The sequence below is a fragment of the Xyrauchen texanus genome, chromosome 15, assembly GCF_025860055.1.
Source record: "Xyrauchen texanus isolate HMW12.3.18 chromosome 15, RBS_HiC_50CHRs, whole genome shotgun sequence".
NCBI classification, from domain to species: Eukaryota; Metazoa; Chordata; class Actinopteri; order Cypriniformes; family Catostomidae; genus Xyrauchen; species Xyrauchen texanus.
The window spans coordinates 20,810,811-20,832,533 of record NC_068290.1 but is presented as its reverse complement, the minus strand read 5'-3'; the positions used below and the strand labels follow the sequence as shown (position 1 = coordinate 20,832,533).

At 36.8% G+C, this 21,723-nt stretch overlaps 1 protein-coding gene across 2 annotated transcripts; it reads right to left on the bottom strand.

Annotated features, from left to right (window-relative positions):
• Positions 1–48: 48 nt before the first annotated feature.
• LOC127656128 (epithelial splicing regulatory protein 1-like) lies at positions 49–19,514 on the bottom strand. Of its 2 annotated transcripts, none has more exons than XM_052144310.1 (15): positions 19,158–19,514; positions 18,608–18,736; positions 18,095–18,208; positions 17,889–18,003; positions 16,124–16,222; positions 15,972–16,026; positions 15,469–15,579; positions 15,225–15,357; positions 14,765–14,807; positions 13,883–14,184; positions 10,813–11,046; positions 9,159–9,357; positions 5,580–5,787; positions 3,124–3,295; positions 49–909 (listed from the first exon to the last, which is right to left on the bottom strand). In XM_052144310.1, the coding sequence occupies exons 1-15, from the start codon at positions 19,287–19,289 to the stop codon at positions 799–801; spliced, it is 2,157 nt and encodes a 718-aa protein (XP_052000270.1). In that variant the 5' UTR covers positions 19,290–19,514; the 3' UTR covers positions 49–798. The 2 variants fall into 2 exon arrangements, with proteins under 2 accessions (XP_052000270.1, XP_052000271.1); XM_052144311.1 differs by having other exon boundaries at positions 9,171–9,357.
• Positions 19,515–21,723: the final 2,209 nt, after the last annotated feature.

Sequence of the window (21,723 nt, the reverse complement as noted above, 5' to 3'; positions counted from 1 at the left end):
TATATATATATATATATATATATATATATATATATATATATATGCACATATGCACATACACATTGTATTTGGGGGTAAAATGTGCATAACTGCCTTATAATAAATGTGTAAATAATGTCTTATTGGCCTTAAAATAGTCTTTATTTTCTAAATACTAAATGCAATTTCTTATTTGTTTTTGTTTTTATTTCAAACTAAAATAGGACCAGGCAATTTTCTTGACAGGTTTTGTGAGAATTACCTGACAATTAGATATCCAAGTGTCGTGTAAGGATTTGGCGAATCTTGTAAACATGTTAAAACAGATAGCTCTTTGAACTTCATCATGCAATTTATAACCTTCAGATTAAAGGCCTCCACATATTTACACATACTCATAGTAGAGTCACATCAACAGGGAAATACACACTAAAACACGTACAAAAAATGTTTCTGGTCCTTTGGCTTAAATTTATGGTATCAGTGAAAGTCTGTCTGGATTCAGCAGGTAGAATCTTTTACACCCTGGTTTGAGCAGCTATTTCCTGAGTGAACATCACTGCATGTGCATGTATGTACACAAACATACAAACTCTCACTAACACATATTTGACTTCAGCAACGAGACCGTATGAGAAGAATATTAGCTCTAATGCATAAAAAACAATGTGCAATATACATTAATGTCAAAATACATATATATATTTTTAATTCTCATATAAATAGCTAATCTAAGGAATGGCATAAACGGCTTGGTTTTGAGGGGGTTCGTTGAATCCATGCTCCACCAGAGGGGTGTGGCTTTGTGAATAAATTGGCTTAAAGCAACTGCAAGTCAAGATAGGCCCCGCCTCCTACAGTATGGTCTCCAATAGGCTGCTTGGCCGACAGCACAGAGGGGAGAGTTACCAAGGCATCACTGTTGCCGGGCTAAACAGGAAAGAAATAAATTAGGTTTCATTTAGGGATACATGCTTATGCCTCATTATAGGTAATAAGTCCCACCTCAAATGATTAATAACAAAACTAGCGAACTGCCTGAGGCAAATGGACAGCCTGCATGGGAGAAACACACAATGTGGCTGTGCATGGCAGGAGCCGCAGTTATTTTTATAATTAGCCCATAACTTCATACAACATTTTACCCCTGTGGTGTCAAATATTTAAAGCCCAGTTCTGAAATGTGCACTCAGTAATTTTTTCCTTATTAAAAATTTTACAAAAAGAAATTAATAGCACTTTTAAAATGTTTAAAAACATGTACACTCGCATGAGATGAAAAGTCCAGGCTTATCAATAGCTTAAATATAAGATGTTTTATTCTACAGTATACTGAGAGAGTCCCCTCACATGATTCAGCAGATTACAACTCTCTTTATCTCAATAACTGCCCTATTATCCGACATTCCCGCTCAAGGAATAATTACTCATGGCTAACTGCCAAGAGCACAATGGCAATGGCATCGGAAACCAAATCTATTTCTTTTGCGTAATGCTGCATCAAAGCTGCTAGGTGTCAGTATAAGTTCAAGATGACATGAAAAGTAAAAGTAAATGTACTGAAAGCACCTTAAATAGAGTAATATTCTGAATAATGCATAATAAAAGGCATTAGATATTATTGCTAAATACTTGTGTACGATACTGGAGTCATTAAGACTTTCTGAAACACACATATGCTTTTAAAAGTAAATCATAAAACCAATATTCATTCTCTGCCTCACTGTAACCTTGATTTTTGCTTCTTTTAAAGAAAAGGAGGGATGAGTTGTAATAAATTGTTGTGGTAATTAATATTATGCCACAAATCCTGTGATTGAGGTTGTATTTAACCCTTTAAAGGCCACTTTGTATTAAGTTAATTGATAAATAATAATTATTCATGCTATTCTTTTTGAAAACATCTTCAATACACACCTTGCTTTACAATGCCCATTTGCACAGCATATCTGCAGTTATTTGAAGACTGTTATAAGTTTGTGCAAAAAGAAAACTGTGAATGTATGAACAGTGTTATAATTCACAAAAACTAAAATGAAAACTGAATGAAAATATTTTCATTAAATAAATACAAATGAAAACTAACATAATTGGAAAACCTGAAACAAACTCAAATACATTTTCATGGCTCCAAAACGAACTCAAATAATATGAAAATGAGTCATTTGTATGATTGCTTATGTATCATGAGTCTTTTTGCCATGTTTTGGTCTACACCGGCAGAATCCTAACAGTTGTCTCCCATAGCAACGGAACATGTGAGAAACAGTAGTCAAGTTAGAGCAGGCCAACGCACCGCACCTTAACTCAATGTCTTGTGTGTTTCTGTGGGGGAATTCAGACTAGAGGAACCTGTTCTGCACACAGAGGGAGTGTGACAATGCAACTATACGGCACTGTTACTCAGACCCACTAAAGCATCTAAATCTTCAATTCTGAACTCCGCAGGGTACAGGACACACCTTAAATGGTATCTACAATCCAGCCCTGCCCTGCCTATAAAAAACACACACACACACACACACACACACACACACACACACACACACACACACACACACACACACACACACACAAACACACACACACATGTTGAGTTTCTATGTTTTATGGGGACTTTCCATAGACATAATGGTTTTGATACTGTAAAAACTATATATTCTATCCCTTACCCCTAAACCTAACCCTCACAGAAAACTTTCTGCATTTTTACATTTTCAAAAAACATAATTTAGTATGATTTATAAGCTGTTTTCTTCATGGGGACCGACAAAATGTCCCCACAAGATCAAACATTTTGGGTTTTACTATCCTCATGGGGGACATTTGGTCCCCACAAAGTGATAAATACACGCTCACACACACGCATGCACACACACACACACACAAACACACACTTAATGGTGTGGGACAAACTAGGACTTGTATAACATTGAGAAAGAGCATTAGTAGCTGCCTGTTAATACTGTTTAAATTCCTTAAAGGTCGCCAGTGACTTTTATAATATTTAGTTACCTGATATTCGGAAGGAATTTTTTAATAATTAATTAGATCCTACAGGCACAAATTCCTGTCCCTTCTCTGAATTCACATTGTTATTATGGATTAGAGTCATTAGTGGGCGGATGTGTATTTTAAACTCACCTGATATCCATGTACTATGCTGAGGATCTCTTTAACTCCACCGTTGTAAGCATGGGAAGGGACATGACCTTGCATTCGTATCAGTGCTGTGGGTGGGGCTGAGAGGAGTGAGCCAACTGAAGGGGTGTGGCCAGCAGAGTAGTAGCTGATGTTAGGGGGGGAGCCAGGTGGGCTGTGGTTAAACAAAAGATATACTGTAAATGAAATTTATAAAAAAGGTGAAAAAGTCAAACATTAACAACATAAATTATAATTTCGTGTAACAGCATTAAAGGTGAAGTGTGTAACTTCTGTGTCGTTAGCATAACCAAACGGAATTGCCAACATATGGAATAATTTTCAAACATGTTACCACCATCTGCCATTGGTCGAAAACAGATTGTTCTGCCCCAAACTCCTCAAGCTACTGATCGAGCCAATGCTGCTGTTACGGGCTGGTTTGGATGTACAAATAAACAGAACAATGTTTTAACAGCACTACAGTTTTTACACTTTTAGGGGGAATCAACCAGGAATAGCTTGCTTATAGATAGCTACATAGTCTCTGCACACTGAGACAGGAAACTGGAGTAAAACAGCCTTTAAACATTTTACAAAAATATACACACATCAACTTTTTGTAATTATTCTTTTTTTTTATCCCCTTTTCTCCACAATGTTTGGAATGCCCAATTCCCACTACTTACTAGGTCCTCGTGGAGGCATGTTATTCACCTCAATCCAGGTGGCGGAGGACAAGTCTCAGTTGCCTCCACTTCTGAGACAGTCAATCCGTGCATTTTATCACGTGTCTTGCTATGCATGACACTGAGGAGACTTGCAGCATGTGGAGGCTCATGCTACTCTCTGCGATCCATGCACAACTTACCATGTGCCCTACTGAGAGCGAAAACCACTAATCGCGACCACGAGGAGGTCACCCCATGTGTCTCTAACCTCCCTAGAAACCAGGCCAATTTGGTTGCTTAGAAGACCTGGCTGGAGTCTCTCAGCACACCCTGGATTTTAACTCGCGACACCAGGGATGGTATTCAGCGTCAATACTCGCTGAGCTACCCAGGAGCTTGTCTTTACATTTCTGTGACCTTCTCAAAGTTAAATAATTTAAAGCTTATTTTTTTGTCCTTATTTCTCACATACACTGGTATGCACACTCTGTGCGTGAACCAGTTCTTCCACTATGGAGTGTGCTAAAATAGGCATTATAGCTCCTTTAAAGGACCTGTACAATCTGTTACCCTTTAAAACACACCCAGTCCTTGTTGTGCAAGCTCTTCTTAGAGACAAAGTCATTATGTTCTGAGCTTCATTTAAGCAGCTCATCAAAAATGCCTGAGGCAAAAGCTCACACAAAATACACAGGCAACTTCCACAAAGACAACATTTAAACACAAAACACATTACACTCAAACACAAACATTACCCGCTTACACAGTGTATTTCAATATTCACACTTTTCAAAACCTCTCTGTCTATGCTGCTATTATTTGTCAAAACATAACATATTGACTGGCAAGTTTCCTGAGGTCACATAACGGTGACAATTTGACTTGTGTACTTTTACTTACTGACTAGAGTATTTGATGTCTAACTTAAAGTAACTGAAGTGTGTAATTTATGATGAAGTACTTTCTCCTATGTATTCTCAATATACAGACACATTTTTGCTGTGCAAAATGCAGGATTTTACATTTTGTCAATATTGAGTAATGACCAAAATCGGGTCTCTTGGGCTGGTTTCTGTCCTGTGACAGGCAGGTTTAGCTCACCAATGTTCAGATCTAAAAATCTAAATAATTCAAATTTGGCTGGACACTCCAAAAAAAAATCATTTTTGGGATAGTTACTGCATTTAGCCTCTTTGCTGCAGAGTTGCTCTCTGATGCTATCAAAACATTGCACAGTTTGTTTGAGCATCCTGACCAGCCCAACACAGAAATATTGGCTCAACTAATGTTTGTTAGATCAATAGCCAGTTTAGGGTAGTAATGGACTGCATGTAATCTGTATTACAAGTAATTCAATTACATTAAAATGTTAACAGTGTGTAATCATATTACAATTACTTATTTACACCTACTTTATGGAATGTAACCTTTTCATCAGTAATACAACAATAATCAGAATGTAATCAGATTAGAAAGTGTCATTTAAAATATGACATCACTGATTACAATTTAATTATGTCATTTGTATTCAGTACCAGATTACACTTCAGAAGTAATCTACCCAACACTGTCAATAGCAGATGAGGAAACCTGTTTGAAAACATATTATTTTTGCAATTCCACGTAGTGAAATTACACACTTAAGCTTTAAACAGGGATAAGTGGTATGCAATCATCTTTGGTAAATTAAGTTACAGCTTCCAATATTTCTTACAAAGGAATTAACATTTGTGCATTACTTTCTGAACTGACTATAAAAAACAACAATAGGTATGTGATAACCCTCACCTGGGATAATAGGTGGTGTAGTTCATGTACAGTGGGTTATTGCCAGGGTAGAACGCAGTGGTTGGGGCCAGGCCCCGGGGACTTAGCAGGAACTGGGAGGGGTAGATAGCTGCTGGGTCCACAGGTAGTACCGCCCCTGCTGGAAGGACAGCTCCAGCAGGAAGGACAGCCGACCCGTGAGGAAATGAATACGATGGAGGTGATAAACCTGAAATGGGGGAGGGGCAGGTGGGACATAACAAAATTACTGAGTGGAAAAAAACCTGCTTGACTCTGAACCAGACGTGATTCTGAATTAAATCATGCTAGTAGAGCTTTCATGTCTAAAAACTCTTTCAATCATAAGAGTTGTGATTAGTCGAGTTATTTTCACCAATCAACTGTGGGTGTGGTCCTGACTGAACCTAAGCCAGTTACAATGAGGCCTTTATGCTTTTAACTGTTTTCTTAAACTACATTCACAGCCCGTTTACATGTCCCGGTCATTGTTTGTCATCAGAGGCTCATGCAGTCATCCCAACATACAATCAATGAACAATACAGGGCAAATCAACTCTGTCAACAAGCTGGAGCATGGGAAAACCAAAACACCAGCAGTAGCCACCTCAAAAGCCCACCTCAAACACCTGTCACATTTGTGAACCTGTTCTAGCAGCAGTGTTTCTCTGTGTCTAAATGAGTTGTCTTGCATGTCACATAGTTAAAGGGTTAGTTCACCCAAAAATTAAAATTGTGTTACCATTTACACAGTCACCATTTACTTTCATTGTATGGAAAAAGATGCAATGAAAATAAATGATGACAGAGGCTGTCAGTCCCTTATATTCTGCCAATTACGGCTGGGTATTGATACAGATTTCCCAATTCGATTCAATTCCGATTTACAACCTCTCGATTCACATGGGTATATTTCACTTATATTGTCCCTTTTGGTAACATATGAAAGACCTTCTAACAAGGTACATTACGAAAATATAAATTTGACTAATTATGTTGTTTTATTTTTTTCATCATAATTTTGTCAAATTTTGGCTTTTTAAAAATGAACAAATCAATGTATTCAATCAATAAACATATTATATTGCATAGTACTGTATAATATTTTTTGTTACATGTTTATTGTATAATTGCATAATTTTTACTATTTACAGCTATTTACATTGATTTGTTGAACACGTGCTAAAGAGCATCTGTAAATGAGCGCATGTTAACTAGAGAGGACTTGAATGGGTTTATCTCATCTGTGCCATGCATGATTATAATTAAATGCTATTTTTTTTATTATTTTTGATCAACAAATGACTGTAAAGAAAAGAAAGGCTATTATAATAGACATTATTCAATGACAAATGGGTCGCGTGGATCTCGTCTTTGGACACGCGGAACAACTTTTACCCTCAAAACTTAGTGAAAAGATCTTGCTGCTAAATAATCCACCTCTATACTACACAATCACTGGTGATTGAAATGTAAACATTTACAAGCCAGTTACCAAATACATACATTTTAGTTGCATAGCCCAAAATATATTTGTAAATGCAAGTGATTTCCACTCATTGTCGTAGGGCATTGTGCATAGAGTAAACGATTGATCTTATGATTTAAGGTTCGATATCAAGATCATTCAAATGAAGATTGCAATGCATTGGAAAATAAAAATGTTCCCACCCCTACTGCCTACCATTTTCTTTTGTGTTCCTCTGAGAAAAGAAAGTCACACATGCTTTGAACAACATGAGGGTGAGTAAACAATGACAGAATTATCCCTTAGCACTCCAGGTATGATTACAAATCTCATCTATAATGTGTTTTGTGTCTCATCACTTTAAATATCCCCAAATATTTTGCTTTCCGAGCTGGCAAAATACCAGTTAACTTCAATAAAAAATTCCTCTGTCCAACAAGTTTATATTAAAATTTTGATCCCAATCTTTACATCACATACACATTATTTTTATCATAGTGAAACACAAAGCATGCAGCAGACCTTAACCCAAAACCATCAATATCTGCCACTATAATTCAGCTACAAGTCAGGTATGTTCCCTTCACCCTTCAGCAGCACATACCCACAGACTGTGGCTGCACAAACATGTATTTTTTTTAAATTGCTTTAAAAGTGTTATTTTGAGTTATTTGTTTAGTCAGAGGAACTATCATTTCTTTTTTTTTCTCCCCAATATGGAATGCCCAATTCCCAATGTGCTCTAAGTCCTCGTGGTGGCATAGTGACTAGCCTCAATCCGGGTGGTGGAGGACAAATCTCAGTTGCCTCCGCGTCTGAGACCGTCAATCCATGCATCTTATCACATAGCTTGTTATGTACATTACCGCGGAGACATAGTGTGTGTAAAAGTAATTCTCCGTGGCATCCACGCACAACATGCCTCACCGAGAGTGAGAATCACACATTATAGTGACTATGAGGAGGTTACCCCATGTGACTATACCCTCCGTAGCAACCGGGTGCTTAGGAGACCAGGCTGGAGTCACTCAGCACACCCTGGATTCGAACTTGCGACTCCAGGGGTGGTAGTCAGCGTCAATACTCACTGAGCTACCCAGGCCCACGAGGAACTATCATTTCAACCAAACAGCCATTGGTATAGAAATGTTTAATGTAAAGAACTAAATGAGATTGAATTATTTTAATTTATACATTATGCACTAATAAACCAATAGAATAATATAATATAAAAACAGCAATATTTATGTACATACTGTATACATTATATTTACTATATCATTTTCAACATCAAAAATCCCATGCAAACACTGCCATGAAGTAAGATTTTTTGAATAAGAGTTATGGATCGAGTACTTGAATCAAATTTACTCTTATACTTATACTAAGTCTTTAGGAAACTTAAAAAGTGCATTCAAATTGATATTATCGAAGTTGCTTGATTATTGAATATTGCAAATATTTTACGAATATTCAATACATTGCTCAGACCTAGTTATTGTGAAAGTAGTCAAATAACGAGTTTTCTGACATTTAAAAAAGTGCATTAAAATCTTTGCAATATTATCAATGTTGCTTAATTTTTTATTGTAAGCAAAATCATTGCAAATATGTGAATAAGCAATATTTAAAAATGATCCAGCCCTAGATATTATGGTAGGAAAGTTACTGACCTGACAATCTATCCAGGACTAGAACTGAAGAAGAGAGAAATCTACTACACCAAAAAGAAAGTTACTCCACATGTGCCTTACCACACAGTGCAATTGATGACATGATATTATGATGTGGATTGAAATCTTGTGCAAAATTAGAAAGATTCAGAATCACCCCCAATCAAAGCCCTCAGTTCCCCTGCTGTGGAAAAGCATCTGAGTAACTTGGCCATATTTCACCGCAGTCATCAGATCTGAATTGACCAAATGAGATTCCTACTGCTCCTGATGCCTATTCCTGCCCATTTCTGGAAAAATCTGGACAGGACACCCACCAAATGAATGAATGAATAAGTGAATGAATGAGTGAGAAGAAGGGGAAAAAACAGGAAGGCGTGAAGCGCCACCTACCCGCACACACAGCTGAGAGAAGCAGCCCCAGAGCCCAGCGGCACTTACGTCGTAACTTACATGGCGGCGGCGAGAGACCGCTCCTGTTGAGCGTTCCCCCCATCAGCACGATGTTCATCTCTTGAGCAGAACATGCAAACACCTCCACATAGCGCTCCTTCATGCAGCGCTTGTGGCAACGCTGGGCTGCCAGGAACGCCCGATCGGCCGAACGCATCTGGATAAAAGCATCACCCGACGGACGACCCTGACCAAACACACATTCACAAATGTTAAATTAATAAACTCGATTTTAAAAAGGATGAAACCCTTTAAATAAATGCAAAGTGGGTTAAATGGTTATACAAAAACGCAAGAAAGAGAGAACTTAGTCATCAACTTGGACCTTGATGTTTAATAAAAACATGCAGGTTTTTTTTGTGTTTGACTGCAGATATGCAAGACTATTTTTTATGTTTCTGTGGGTCTGTGTGGAAATATTTGAATGGCTTTACACCTTGTGCTCAAGTTTAGATTTCTTCAACATGCTTTTAGACAGATGTTCTCAACTGGTTTTGCTTCAGGACCCAGATTTTACATTAGACATCAAATGGTGATCCAACACAGAACCAAAATTGTTTATTGATCAAAGGTTTATTAAACAAAACTGTCCTTAATAGCTAAATAATTAAATTCATATATTATTAAATTGTAATTTATTAATTTTGGGTCGCTACCCACCAATGGAGAACCACTGCTTTAGTTATTGCATGGACTGGGGCATGACAGTCAGTTCAGAAACACATTGTGAAGGAATGAAGTAACACAAGTCCTGACAGAAGCTGCTGCACTGAGTGATTCATCATCCTTTTTATGGAACAGTTGTTCTGGCAGTGTCGAATGTGGAAAATGCCCTGACAGAACACATTCTTAAAGGGATCGTTCTCCCAAAAATGAAAATTCTCTCATCATTTACTCACTCTCATACCATCCCAGATGTGTATGACTTTTTTCTTCTGCTGAACACAAATTAAGAATTTGTGAATATTACCTATGTTCTGTATGTCCATAAAATGCAAGTGAATGGTGGCCAGAACTTCAAAATCATGAAAAGACAATAAATACGTAATCCATATGACTCCAGTGGTATAATCCATGTCTTTAGAAGGATATGATAGGTGTGGGTGAGAAACAGATATTTAAGTCCTTTTATACTATGAATCTACACATTCACTTTACCAAGCACTCTTCTCTCCTGAGAGTTCTTCTTTCGTTTTTAGGAAACGTTCTTCATGCATATTGCAACCTACTGGGCAGGGAGGAGAATTTATTGTAAAAAAGGACTCACCCACACCTATCATATAGCTTCTGAAGACATGGATTTAACAACTGGAGTCTTATGGGTTGCTTTTATGTCGCCTTTATGTGCTTTTTGGAGCTTCAAAGTTTTGGTTACCATTCACTTGCATAGTGAGGACCTACAGAGCTGAAATATTCTTCTAAAAATCTTTTTTTGTATTCAGCAGAAGAAATAAAGTCATACACATCTGGGATGGCATGAGGGGTGTGTAAATGATGAGAGAATTTTCATTTTTGGGGGAACTATCCCTTTACATATATAGGTGTGTTATTCAACTCTACATTAATTCAAAGTCAGTCTCTACCTTCTGATTTCTGTGTATACAACAGTTCATAAGAATGTAAGTGGATCTGACAGCATTACCTGCTGGTTAAGCACCATGTGCACTCCATGTGGTTTTATGTCAGCTGTGTATTCTCCAAGGAAAACCAATATGTCCTGGATGGTGGCATCGTAAGGCAGACCCCTCAGTCTCACACAGTCCCGGACACCTGTCATGGTGGCCGTTGGGGGCAGGTATGTGGGCGGTGGTACCACAGATAAGATGGGGGAGGGGGCCACAGGTATTAATGGGGCAGATGAGTATCTGTTCAGTACCTAACACATACAAACACACACGCCGGACTTTTTGATAATGCACCGAGCAGAGACATTAAAACATAAACACACATTATCAGAAGACTCAGTTCCAGGTCAGAAATGTGTGATGAATTATACTCTAAATGGAGATGCAGACAGTGTTTTCCACCATACAGTACATATATTACACATGGTAAAAAAAAACTTGGTGTATGTGCAGAGACCAATTGAAATTTGTATTTATAATTTTTTTTTATGGCCAATGCAGATTATTGCATTGTTTAAGTGTCTAATCACCAATATTGGGGTTGACACACAGTTTGATCACTCGTGATTACTGGATTACTGGAGATTCAACTCACAAAGAGCAATTTCCAGCCTGATCATAGCTAGATTACAATTATTATACAATAACAATTATTGTTTTCATAATAATAACAATAATCGTGTTGCCAACTGTCAATTGTTAATTGTATGACAAAGTTGAATGTTTCCAAACAGAGATTTGTAAAAAAAAAAAAAAAAGCCATTTATCTGCACAGAAATAGTAAGGAACTGAAAAACGATTAAATGGAAAAGCGTGAATAATGGATAAAAAATATTGGTCAAACCCATAATCAGTCTATTTCTAGTCTGTGTCCTAAAACACGCCCTAATATATGAAGACAACATGCTTACTAGGTTTTATGTGGAGGTTCAGGTTTTATATTTGCTGGAACTTTTCCAGATCAGGACTGTCTAACCTTCCACTTTCTATTAGAGTAAGCCAAAGAGTCCACACTGTCACTTTAGGGTTCTGAGACAGTGCCCTTCCCAGTCAAATACACATGAGCTCTGCTCAAAGACAAGTTAAGGTGAGCTCAACCATCTTCCATGGTTGAGTAGACTTAACATTTTTTTAAAGATTTAATAAATATTAACATGAAGGAATTCCAAGTAATTCTACAAATGCATTGACATGGTGAAATTTTAAGGTTTTATATTTGAAGAATGGGAGGACTAAGAGAATCTGGTTTGGGAGAACAATGTTTATGACAGCATTGAAAAGCTAATCTTTTACAAGTCACTGAATTGAGTGTTTGTTCAGTGAGCCGGACATTCAGCTATAGTAGAAATGTATACACACACTGACTCACACAATCAAAGATCTCACGTTTAACTGTCTGTCTAACAATCCAAACAAACTGAAATACAATCCAAACGACAGATCATAAAAAGTGCTTACATGCACTTGTTACCATAAAGGGAAAGTTACAAAATTACAATTCTATCATCATTTACTCACCGTCATGTTGTTCCAAACTCGTATGACTTTCTTTCCTCCATGGAGCACAAAAGGAGGTGTTAGACTGATAGAATGTTACCCACAGTCACCAATGACTTTCATTGCATCTTTATTCCATACAATGAAAGTGAATAGTGACCGAAGCTAACTTTCTGCCTAACATCTCCTTTTGTGTTCATAGAAGAAAGAAAGACATTCAGAAAAACATAGCTCTATTTTCGTAAGATTTCATAGCACCAATTTTAGTGAGAGTGCTAATTCTAAGTGCAATTTTCCTGCCAGCGCAAAGTGCTACGCGTAATTTGCTAGTTTTTTACACTATGACGTTTCAAAAGCATATCTGTTTGCAGCGCAAAGTCTAAACTCAGTTCCTGCATTTGCAGTTTGGAGATTCCATCAGCAGATGGTAATAAAGTCCATGTCCAAACTCAGAAAATATAATGTCCCTGACAATCACTATTGTAGCCGTTTTATGAAAGAAAATGTATTAGATTTGTGTTAAACTAGCTATAGTTCATGGTTTATTTTTCAATTATTACTCATATTATTTTTATATTTACAATTGCACTTATTATGTAATTTATATTGGTATTTTTCCATCTGTTTTCTCAGAGTGATTTTTAAGTCACTGCAAAAGTGGCCGGTGGAAGTAGTTGGAGAGGGTAAAATGTTTGGATTTGGTATGATTTTTTTTTTCATATATTCAAGTCAAGTGAAATCAAGTCATGTCAAGTGACTCAAGTCAAGTTTTTTTTTTTTTTACATATATTACAGATATTTTCATTTTGTTTGAAGTGTAATTTGAATATAGAAATATTTTTGGTAAATTCTTTCATGCTTCAATAAATTCATTTAATTTTTCAAAATCGACTGGTAAAAGTGAAATGCATTTCAATACAATCACTGATAAAACTAGCCATGATTTGTGTGTCAGTAGATGAAAATGATTAATACTTCCATATCCATTTTCCATGCATAAAAAGGAGCGTGTCACATTCAACAAGGACACAGTTAATACACAAAATAATGGAAGTCCATATTTCTATTCTTAGCATTCATTGCATACAGTCCATTTACACTACCAACTTCTTATGAATGTGCTGTCTTCATTTATATTGCTGGTGCTTGAGTGAATGGACACAGATGCTGCAATAACTGGGGAACAACCTCCGAATTACATTGCACTTGACCAGGCCTATTAGCGCCTTACACACACGATTTTGCCAAATCCACTTGTGCCCACCAAAACTTAATGACCATGCCCACTGACTTTGCACTTATGACTAATGGCATTGCGCTTAGTCCTAGCACTCTTAATAATGAGTAAATGATAACAGCATTTACATTTTTTGATGGACTATCTCTTTAAGGTACTATTTTTCCTTGATCTCAACCTTAAAATGACTTTCACTGGTGTAACCTAATGTATTAGGTAATTTAGGTAATTTAGTCATATAAAATAACATTTCTGACTTGAATGAAACAAGTTAATTTAGATGATACCACATAAAGCATATTTTTAGGGTACCAGACAAAGACTTCAAAACAAATGTGTCAACCTGGTCTCACCTGTTGCACCTCAGCTGCAGTGCTCTTGAAGAGCTCTATGTATCTCTTGCCCAGGATGTCCTTGTGTTTCTTCAGCGCGTTCTGAGCATGCTCCTCACAGGAAAACAGGACGAAAGCGTCCCCAGTGGGCCTGCCATCGGGAAAGCGAACAAACAGAATGCCTTCGCTGCCATCAGTCACGGGGCACGACGGGGAGAAGAACTGCAGCACCTGCTCCGCAGTGGCAGTGAACGGAAGTCCACGCATGCGTATAATAACCTGACTCTCTCTTGAGAGAAAATTGGCCACTTCATTAGAGGTACCTGTCAGTCAAAGATTCACATATATGAGTAAGCCGCTCAACACACACTGAAAAGGGTTGTAACCTGCAACTGTTACCTTAAATAGCTATTTTTTACCTGATTTAACCTTTATAATTAGTTTTGCTGTTGTAACCTAATTTATTCCTTTTAATTTAGCCATATTAAAAGATATAGAAATATTCAACAAAATCAACATCAAGAGTTTAGGTTAAAATATATATGAATGTATTAGGAAAAGCAGATATCTTATCATACAAAAATTCTGAAAAATTAAAAAAACTTCTTCCCTTCACTAGTTCATTTTAAAAGGCCCTGAGATGTGACCAAAGTACAAATACTCATTGTAATATCTCAATTAAGGTCATGAAAACGTCATGAATAATAATTATTAGATCATTATAAAAATTCTGTTTACAATAGTTTCAGGAGTATAGCATGTCACATTGGAGGACATGTACAATACATACACAAATTATGCAACATTCATACACAAACTAGTAACTCCTTTAAAGGTGCTGAATTATGCATCCACATATCAAACACATGCAAATTCAGGGATAAAAATGATGGTTGTTTTTACCTCCTGCTATCTTTAGAAAGTCTTCACCTGTTGCCTTGTAAACCTGCAATACAAAACAGTGTTATTGGATTAGCTGTGACAAGCTTTAAAATTAGTATTACTACAATTAAAAAAGAAAAAATCTCAACGTTGCATTTAACTAGACATCAGTTCATTAGAATGCTAAATGTAACTTAGTTTATTATTACTATTATTATTTTTCCAGAAACAGAGTTATTGTTAACACAGGGTTTCCCAAACAGGTGTTCACTAGAAAATGTGGTTCATGACATTGTGATAAAAATGACAATGCTGAATTCAATTAAATAAAACATTTTAATAATTAAAAGAAATTAAGTAAAAAAAAAAATATTTGAATGTAACATTTAACATAAATTCTGGTATAACAACAAAATGTTTGGGAACCCCTCTATTGGAGACAAATGTATCTCTATTACTAGCTTTTTAAATGTTGGTGTACCTCAATGTATCTGGTGCCCATGTGATGCTTGTGTCTCTGCAGGGCCAGATCCCTGTGCTCTTCACTCTCAAATCGCACCAGTGCTTCTCCATTTCTCCTGCCCTGAGCATTCAGACACAACGCAGCACCTCCTCTACACACAAAAAGTCATTCATCAGACAGGTAGTCAACGTTTGATTGCCATTGTACACAGATTGCATGATAATCAATGTTGGCTGTGGTTTGTGAGGTTTTGCGTACATACTTGGCGATGTTGAGACCCCTGAAGAAGCGAGCGATGTCCTGGTCTGAGGACTGCCAGGGAAGACCTCGAGCTCTTATCACCGTGTTATCATCTACCCTCTCCATTTTACTGCTACGCACACAGAGCACACACAGGAAAAAGTTGATTAAAGGAACAGTTCACCCAAAAATGAAAATTCTGTCAATTTTTCACCCTCACGCTGTTCCCATATGACTTTCTTTCTTAAATGGAACACAAAGTGAGATGTTTGGCAGTCTCAGTCACCATTCACTTTCATTGTATGAAAAAAGATACAAACAAACATACTGCCAAACATCTTCTTTTGTGTTCCACAGAAGAAATTAAAATGAGTTTGGAACAAAATGAGGTAGAGTAAATTATGACAGTTTCATTTTTGGATGAACTTTGCCTTTATCTTTTGTGTAACTTAAACAAGCAGCACTGCACAACTATTTCTCAAATCAATTAAATATGTTTGCAGACAAATGTTTGTTAGCTCTTACCAGGTCCCAGTCTCAAACTTGTCATTCACTTTTTCAGGACAAGAAAATGTATGGCCTATGACAGAGAATAAAGCAGATTCACACCAAAAACACTTGAGGATATTAAATTCGTATAATGTAGATGGCAATATATAGAAGTTTAAAGAACTTACAAACAGGCTCAGAGAGGAGTGCTAAAACAATCTTTGACATCTGCTCAACCTTGTAAGCAGTGAAAGCATGAAGAGATGAATCTACAACAACATTCAGATCTGACCACATCAGTCAAGGAATACAGCATCTGTGTTTAGCGTTACAACCTACACCTTAATTACTAGTTAATAACACATTTAAGACAGGAGGAACATCAAAGGCATGGTTTACAAATGTAAAAGAAACATTGATACACAATAATCTTCAATGAAAGCACAATGCAAACATGAAGGAAGAGTATGACTTTAGATGAACCTTTCTTACTGTGTACACTCCACACAAAAAAAAAAAAAGGATTTTTGCTGCTTGTTCAATTTACTTAATTAAAATAAACTAAAGCAACACAATTCTAGAACATTTTGTCACAACTTGATTTCACTGCATTCTATCCATTTAAATTTGTAAAATGGAAGTTTACTTAATGCATTTGAGTTGGGACTATATTAATCCTTCTTAGTGTTTTTAATGTAGCATCGATGAAACTGCATGCTTTTGCATGGGACTCGATAGGGAGAGTAAATGTTAAAATAAAGTGTAATTTGATATGATTTTTATGCAAGATGACCATATAGGGGGATACTTGTTTGTGCTCTTCTAGAGATTTAGAAGAGTGTCTGTTATTTTGGAGTTTTGGAGATTATCATTATGGTGAAGAGTGGGGCTTCAGCTAACGATAAGTACAAGTAGATGTCACACACTGTTCGCATCGTTGAGCAAATGCTGTGCTGCTAACCATAGCATAGTTACTAAACTACACTCTGTAGTGCTAACAACCAGCATTAATTTAGTATGCTAACATTCATTTTCACTAGTTTGTACATAAATAAATAATAGAGATTTATTTAAGTTACATTGACACGTCTAATTTTGTTAGGTTTACCCAATTCATCTAGGTTTTTTCTACAAAAAGTGTTTGTGTCGAGACTGCATAGTAATTTTAAGTTAAGAAACCTCATTTTAAATATGTGGAACCACTGTCCAAGATTGAAACAAGTTCAGTTAAAGAGTTATTTCTTTGAGTGCAGACAGGTCTGTGCTATTCCATTATGTGTTTGACTGTGTGTGTGTGGGCATGTTTATGTGGTTTATGAGGACTTTTTTAAAGGTTACAAACTGGTAATTACAAGGGTATTATGCTATAAATGTGGTTTATGAGGACATTTCTAGTGTCAATTCAAATTGCTTAAAAAAACACACAAAACTATGTTTTATTTAAAATGTAAACATGCAGAATGTTTTTTTGTGAGGGTTAGGTTTAGGTGTAGGCTTAGGGGAAAGAATCTATAGTTTGTACAGTATAAAAATCATTATGTCATGGAGAGTCCTCATAATGATAGCTGCATCAACATGTGTGTGTGTGTGTGTGTGTGTGTGTGTGTGTGTGTGTGTGTGTGTGTGTGTGTGTGTGGATATTAAGACGTTACAGTGTAGGTGTGGCATGTTAAGCTTGTTGGCTAAACACTCTTGGCTTTCTCTTGCTGCCTCAATGAGCCCACACTATTGTGAGTCTATTTGCATTTCAAAACCTTGGGATCCTGCAGCCAACACCCTGTTGCCTCTCTCTCTATCTCTCTCTCTCTCTCTCTCTCTCACACACACACACGCACACACACACGTAGACTCAAACTCAACTTTATACTGGCTGTCAGCTGCAAAGAGAATTAAGATATAATATGTGCTTTTGAGAAAGGCAGCAATGAATATTTCACATGTTTTTAAGGATACAGTCAGCCATGACCTGAAGATCCAAGTCTTTCAATTCCCCTTCTGAAGAGATTTTTTTCTTAAACTCTTTCCGCAGATCAAAAAATGAGAAAAAACACTCAGGCAACAAAATATTCTGAAAAGCAAAAAAAAAAAAACAAGGTTATTAACCAAGCTTGCTAATCACTTGATACTACAAATATCACCCACTCAGCTGCAGTGTTTACCTTGCTGGAGGCCTCGGGATGCAGGACTTGACGCATGTGCAGCTGTCCATCCATACAGAGGCAGAAGGTGTTCCCTGCACTTGTGTCCACCTCTGCACAAAACCGCTGATTCAACTGCACACATGTAGAAACTATTAAGTAAATGAAGTCAAGTCACTCTTTTTCATGTGGCTGTGTTTAATCTACACCCACAAATTACTGCTTGCACAAGCATTAAATGGTGTCTAAGCTGTTGTGCTATTATATGCAACAATTAAACTCTGAGTTCAGCTGTTTGTTGAAAGGATCAATTGAAATTCATTAGTTTAAGGAAAGTCTTGAGTATGAACTAGGAACTCACAAATATAAACATCATTATTATTATTCAAAACCAGCTAATTAACTAAGAACTAGGACTTCTTTATCAGAACTGACACAATTGAAGAATTGCACATGAATGTATTTGATTGTTGTTGATTCTGTTTTGTTATATATGCAGCCCTAATATTTCTCAACAGATATGAGAATAATCACCTGGTCAATGGCTTCCTCGAGTGGAGCAGCATTGGTCAAGGCCTCCTCTGTGAGTCCACACACCTCCTGACACTCCTCAGAGAGCTCAATGTGCTCCGGTTTGACAAGCAGTTTGTTTACTTGACCAGCCTAAGAGTAGGAAGACAGGAATGATCAGTAAAAATGGTGACATGCATTTGTTTGCTCAAGGAGCTAATTGTACCTAATCTAATGCTAAAAATTAGTTTTGTTTGGTGTAAATGGTGTATTCAGGTTGAACCAGACATGTTAAATAATATTTTGGACTTATTTCAAACCAGTTAGATGTTACCACATGAAGCACATTTTTAGATTAAAATTTTTTCAACAAATACATGAATAAATAAAAAAAATGAACAAACACTTGGTCTAATATTCTGTCATAATTTATTTTAAAAAAGGCTTATGGGCCTATATCAATTTAAGATGCACACTGCTGTAAATTATTATTTCAAACTCACTCTCTCACCCCCACCACAATTACGACACACATACACGCACACACAACATCAGGACGAAATTATGAAAATACCTGTTTGGTCGCTAAATCCACAACTTGCCAAAACAACTGTATAATTTCCTTTTCATCTGATCCTAATTGGTCCCCACTTGCGCCAGATGTGGTGGTGAATAAAAGCAGCAGATAATCGGGATTAACCGTCATGTTAGGAAGGAAAAACTATTGCCACCACCTCGATGCCAAAAGAAAACCTACAGCTCAACTCCAGGTGATAGAGAAGCAGAGACTCCAGTGACCCCACGCCTACGGACAGATCAGTGCCGGGTTCGGACTCTCCTTTACGTGTTCCGTGGCCTTTTAATCGTGTCAATGCAATCCAGTCCGAAACGCCTGTCTCTGCTCCGCAATGGCTGCTCAGATCGCGCTGGTTTTGTGTGTGCCCTACCTGGCCAGCACCCACGTGATACAGGTAATAGATACCTGTCCAAGCGAAAGCCCTCCTCCTATTCCTGAGAAACAAGGACGTGGCATGGCATGCCAAAAAGAGCTCATCCAACATGATGTGAGGGAATTCAGGATAAGTTTATAACACAATGGCAGTAGACAGTCAAACTAATAAAATAACACACCTGCTCGTCTGCCTTCACACGCAAGAACTATATTATTTTAATATTGTATCTATTCCTACCATGTAGCCTAACTAAACAATTAGCCTATATAAAGAAATCCACAATTAAAGGAATGGTTCAACCAAAAATGTTAATTCTCTAATCATTAATTTACCCTCATGCCACCCCAGAACTGTATGACTTTCATTCTTCAGCAGAACACACACACACACAAAATATTTTTTGAAGAATATCTCAGCTCTGTAGGTCCACACAATGCAAGTTAATGCTGACCAAAACTTTGAAGCTCCAAAAAGCATATATAAACGCATTATAAACGTAATCAATAATACTCCAGCAATCCAATTGGTTTTTGGAAGCGATCAGATCAAAATGTAACTCCTTTTTCACTGTACATAATTCCATTGCAGTCTCTAGGTAGAATCATAATTTCAAGCTCGATTACACTTCCTAGCGCCATCTAACGCTCATGTGTCAAGTACTAGGAAGTGTTATCGAGCGTAAAATAATTATCGTGCCTAGATACTGTAATGTCAGTGTTTACAGTGAAAAGGAAGTTACATTTTGGTCTGTTCTGATCCTAAATTGATTAGATCACTTCAAAAGACATGGATTAACCCCTGGAGCCTTATTAATTACTTTCATGCTGCCTTTATTTGCTTTTTGGAGATTAAAATTTTGGTCACCATTCACTTGCATTTTGTGGATCTACAGAGCTAAGATATTCTTCTAAAAATCTTTGTTTGTGTTCTGCTGAAGAAAAAAAGTCATACACTTCTGGGATGGCATGATCCTTATTGACCTCTCCATAGTCTCTGATGGGTAAACTTTATCAACACATTTATTTTGCCATCACTTTATTGAGATAAATATGAGAATAAATGAAAACAACTTTGTTTAAAAGTGAATCTGTAGCAGCTTTAAGTCTATTAAATAGCCTACACTGTGGTTTAGAGGTAGGCACATCTAGAAGGATGGAGGTGCACAGCTACGGTCAAAGTTCATAGAAATTAGTAGAGACACTGGCACACTGCTAAACAGTCCAGTTTTTTGACAACAATTCTCAACCCAAATTGGGTCTTCATCAGGTCAAACACATTTGTCATCTTTTCCCTCCTTTCGACCGGATGAAGACCCTATTTGGCTTGAAATGTTGTCGATAAACTGGAACGTTTAGCAGTGTGCCAGCATCTCTACTCATAATTATGAACTTCCTGAAGATAACCATGTATTTGCTCACCTGAGTGGATAGATAAATAAAACAATCCTCTCTCTAGAGGCTAAAAACAGTTCCCAAAGCTTGTTGCAACACCACCTCTTTAGTACTTGAAACATCTTTTGCAGTTCAAAAGTAAGAAGATTATAGTTTCTTGACACCCACAACGGTGGTTCCACCAATACTGGAAGTGCTGAGACCTGTGTCTGTTAGGTATTAATGCACCACTGAAGTTTGTGTCATCTCTGCTACATGAATCAAGGAATTTTTTAAACCCTTGTTCTATTGTAATAATTTAATACCATCTATTAATCCAGGAAAAAATTGAATGAGAAAAAGTATGGAATGTGATTACAGTTTATGTATTGTAAACGTGATAAGAACACATGACTTCTATAACTTTGTTAGAAGTAGAGTAGAACAGAATATTCTTTAGTAATTACACATTTCTTACATAATTACTAATGGAATAAAATGTGCTGGTTATGTCAGAAATGCAACAATTGTCCCACAGTTTGCTTTAGTTTAGAGACCAAATATTAACTCTAAAACGTAGCTATTAATTTGACTATTTAGGCCTACTATTAAACTGGCATAAAGTCAGAGACTCATAAATGGCCGATTTAAATCTGTATTATAGATGGGACACTGCGTGTATGTTTGATATACAAAGTATCGAAATCTAGTAATAAATAAATACTACAATCTAGTATTTACTAAAATATAGTGATTACTACAACATCACTGACATCGACGCACTTCATCTCCGGAAGTATTTCCTGTGCCGGAAGTC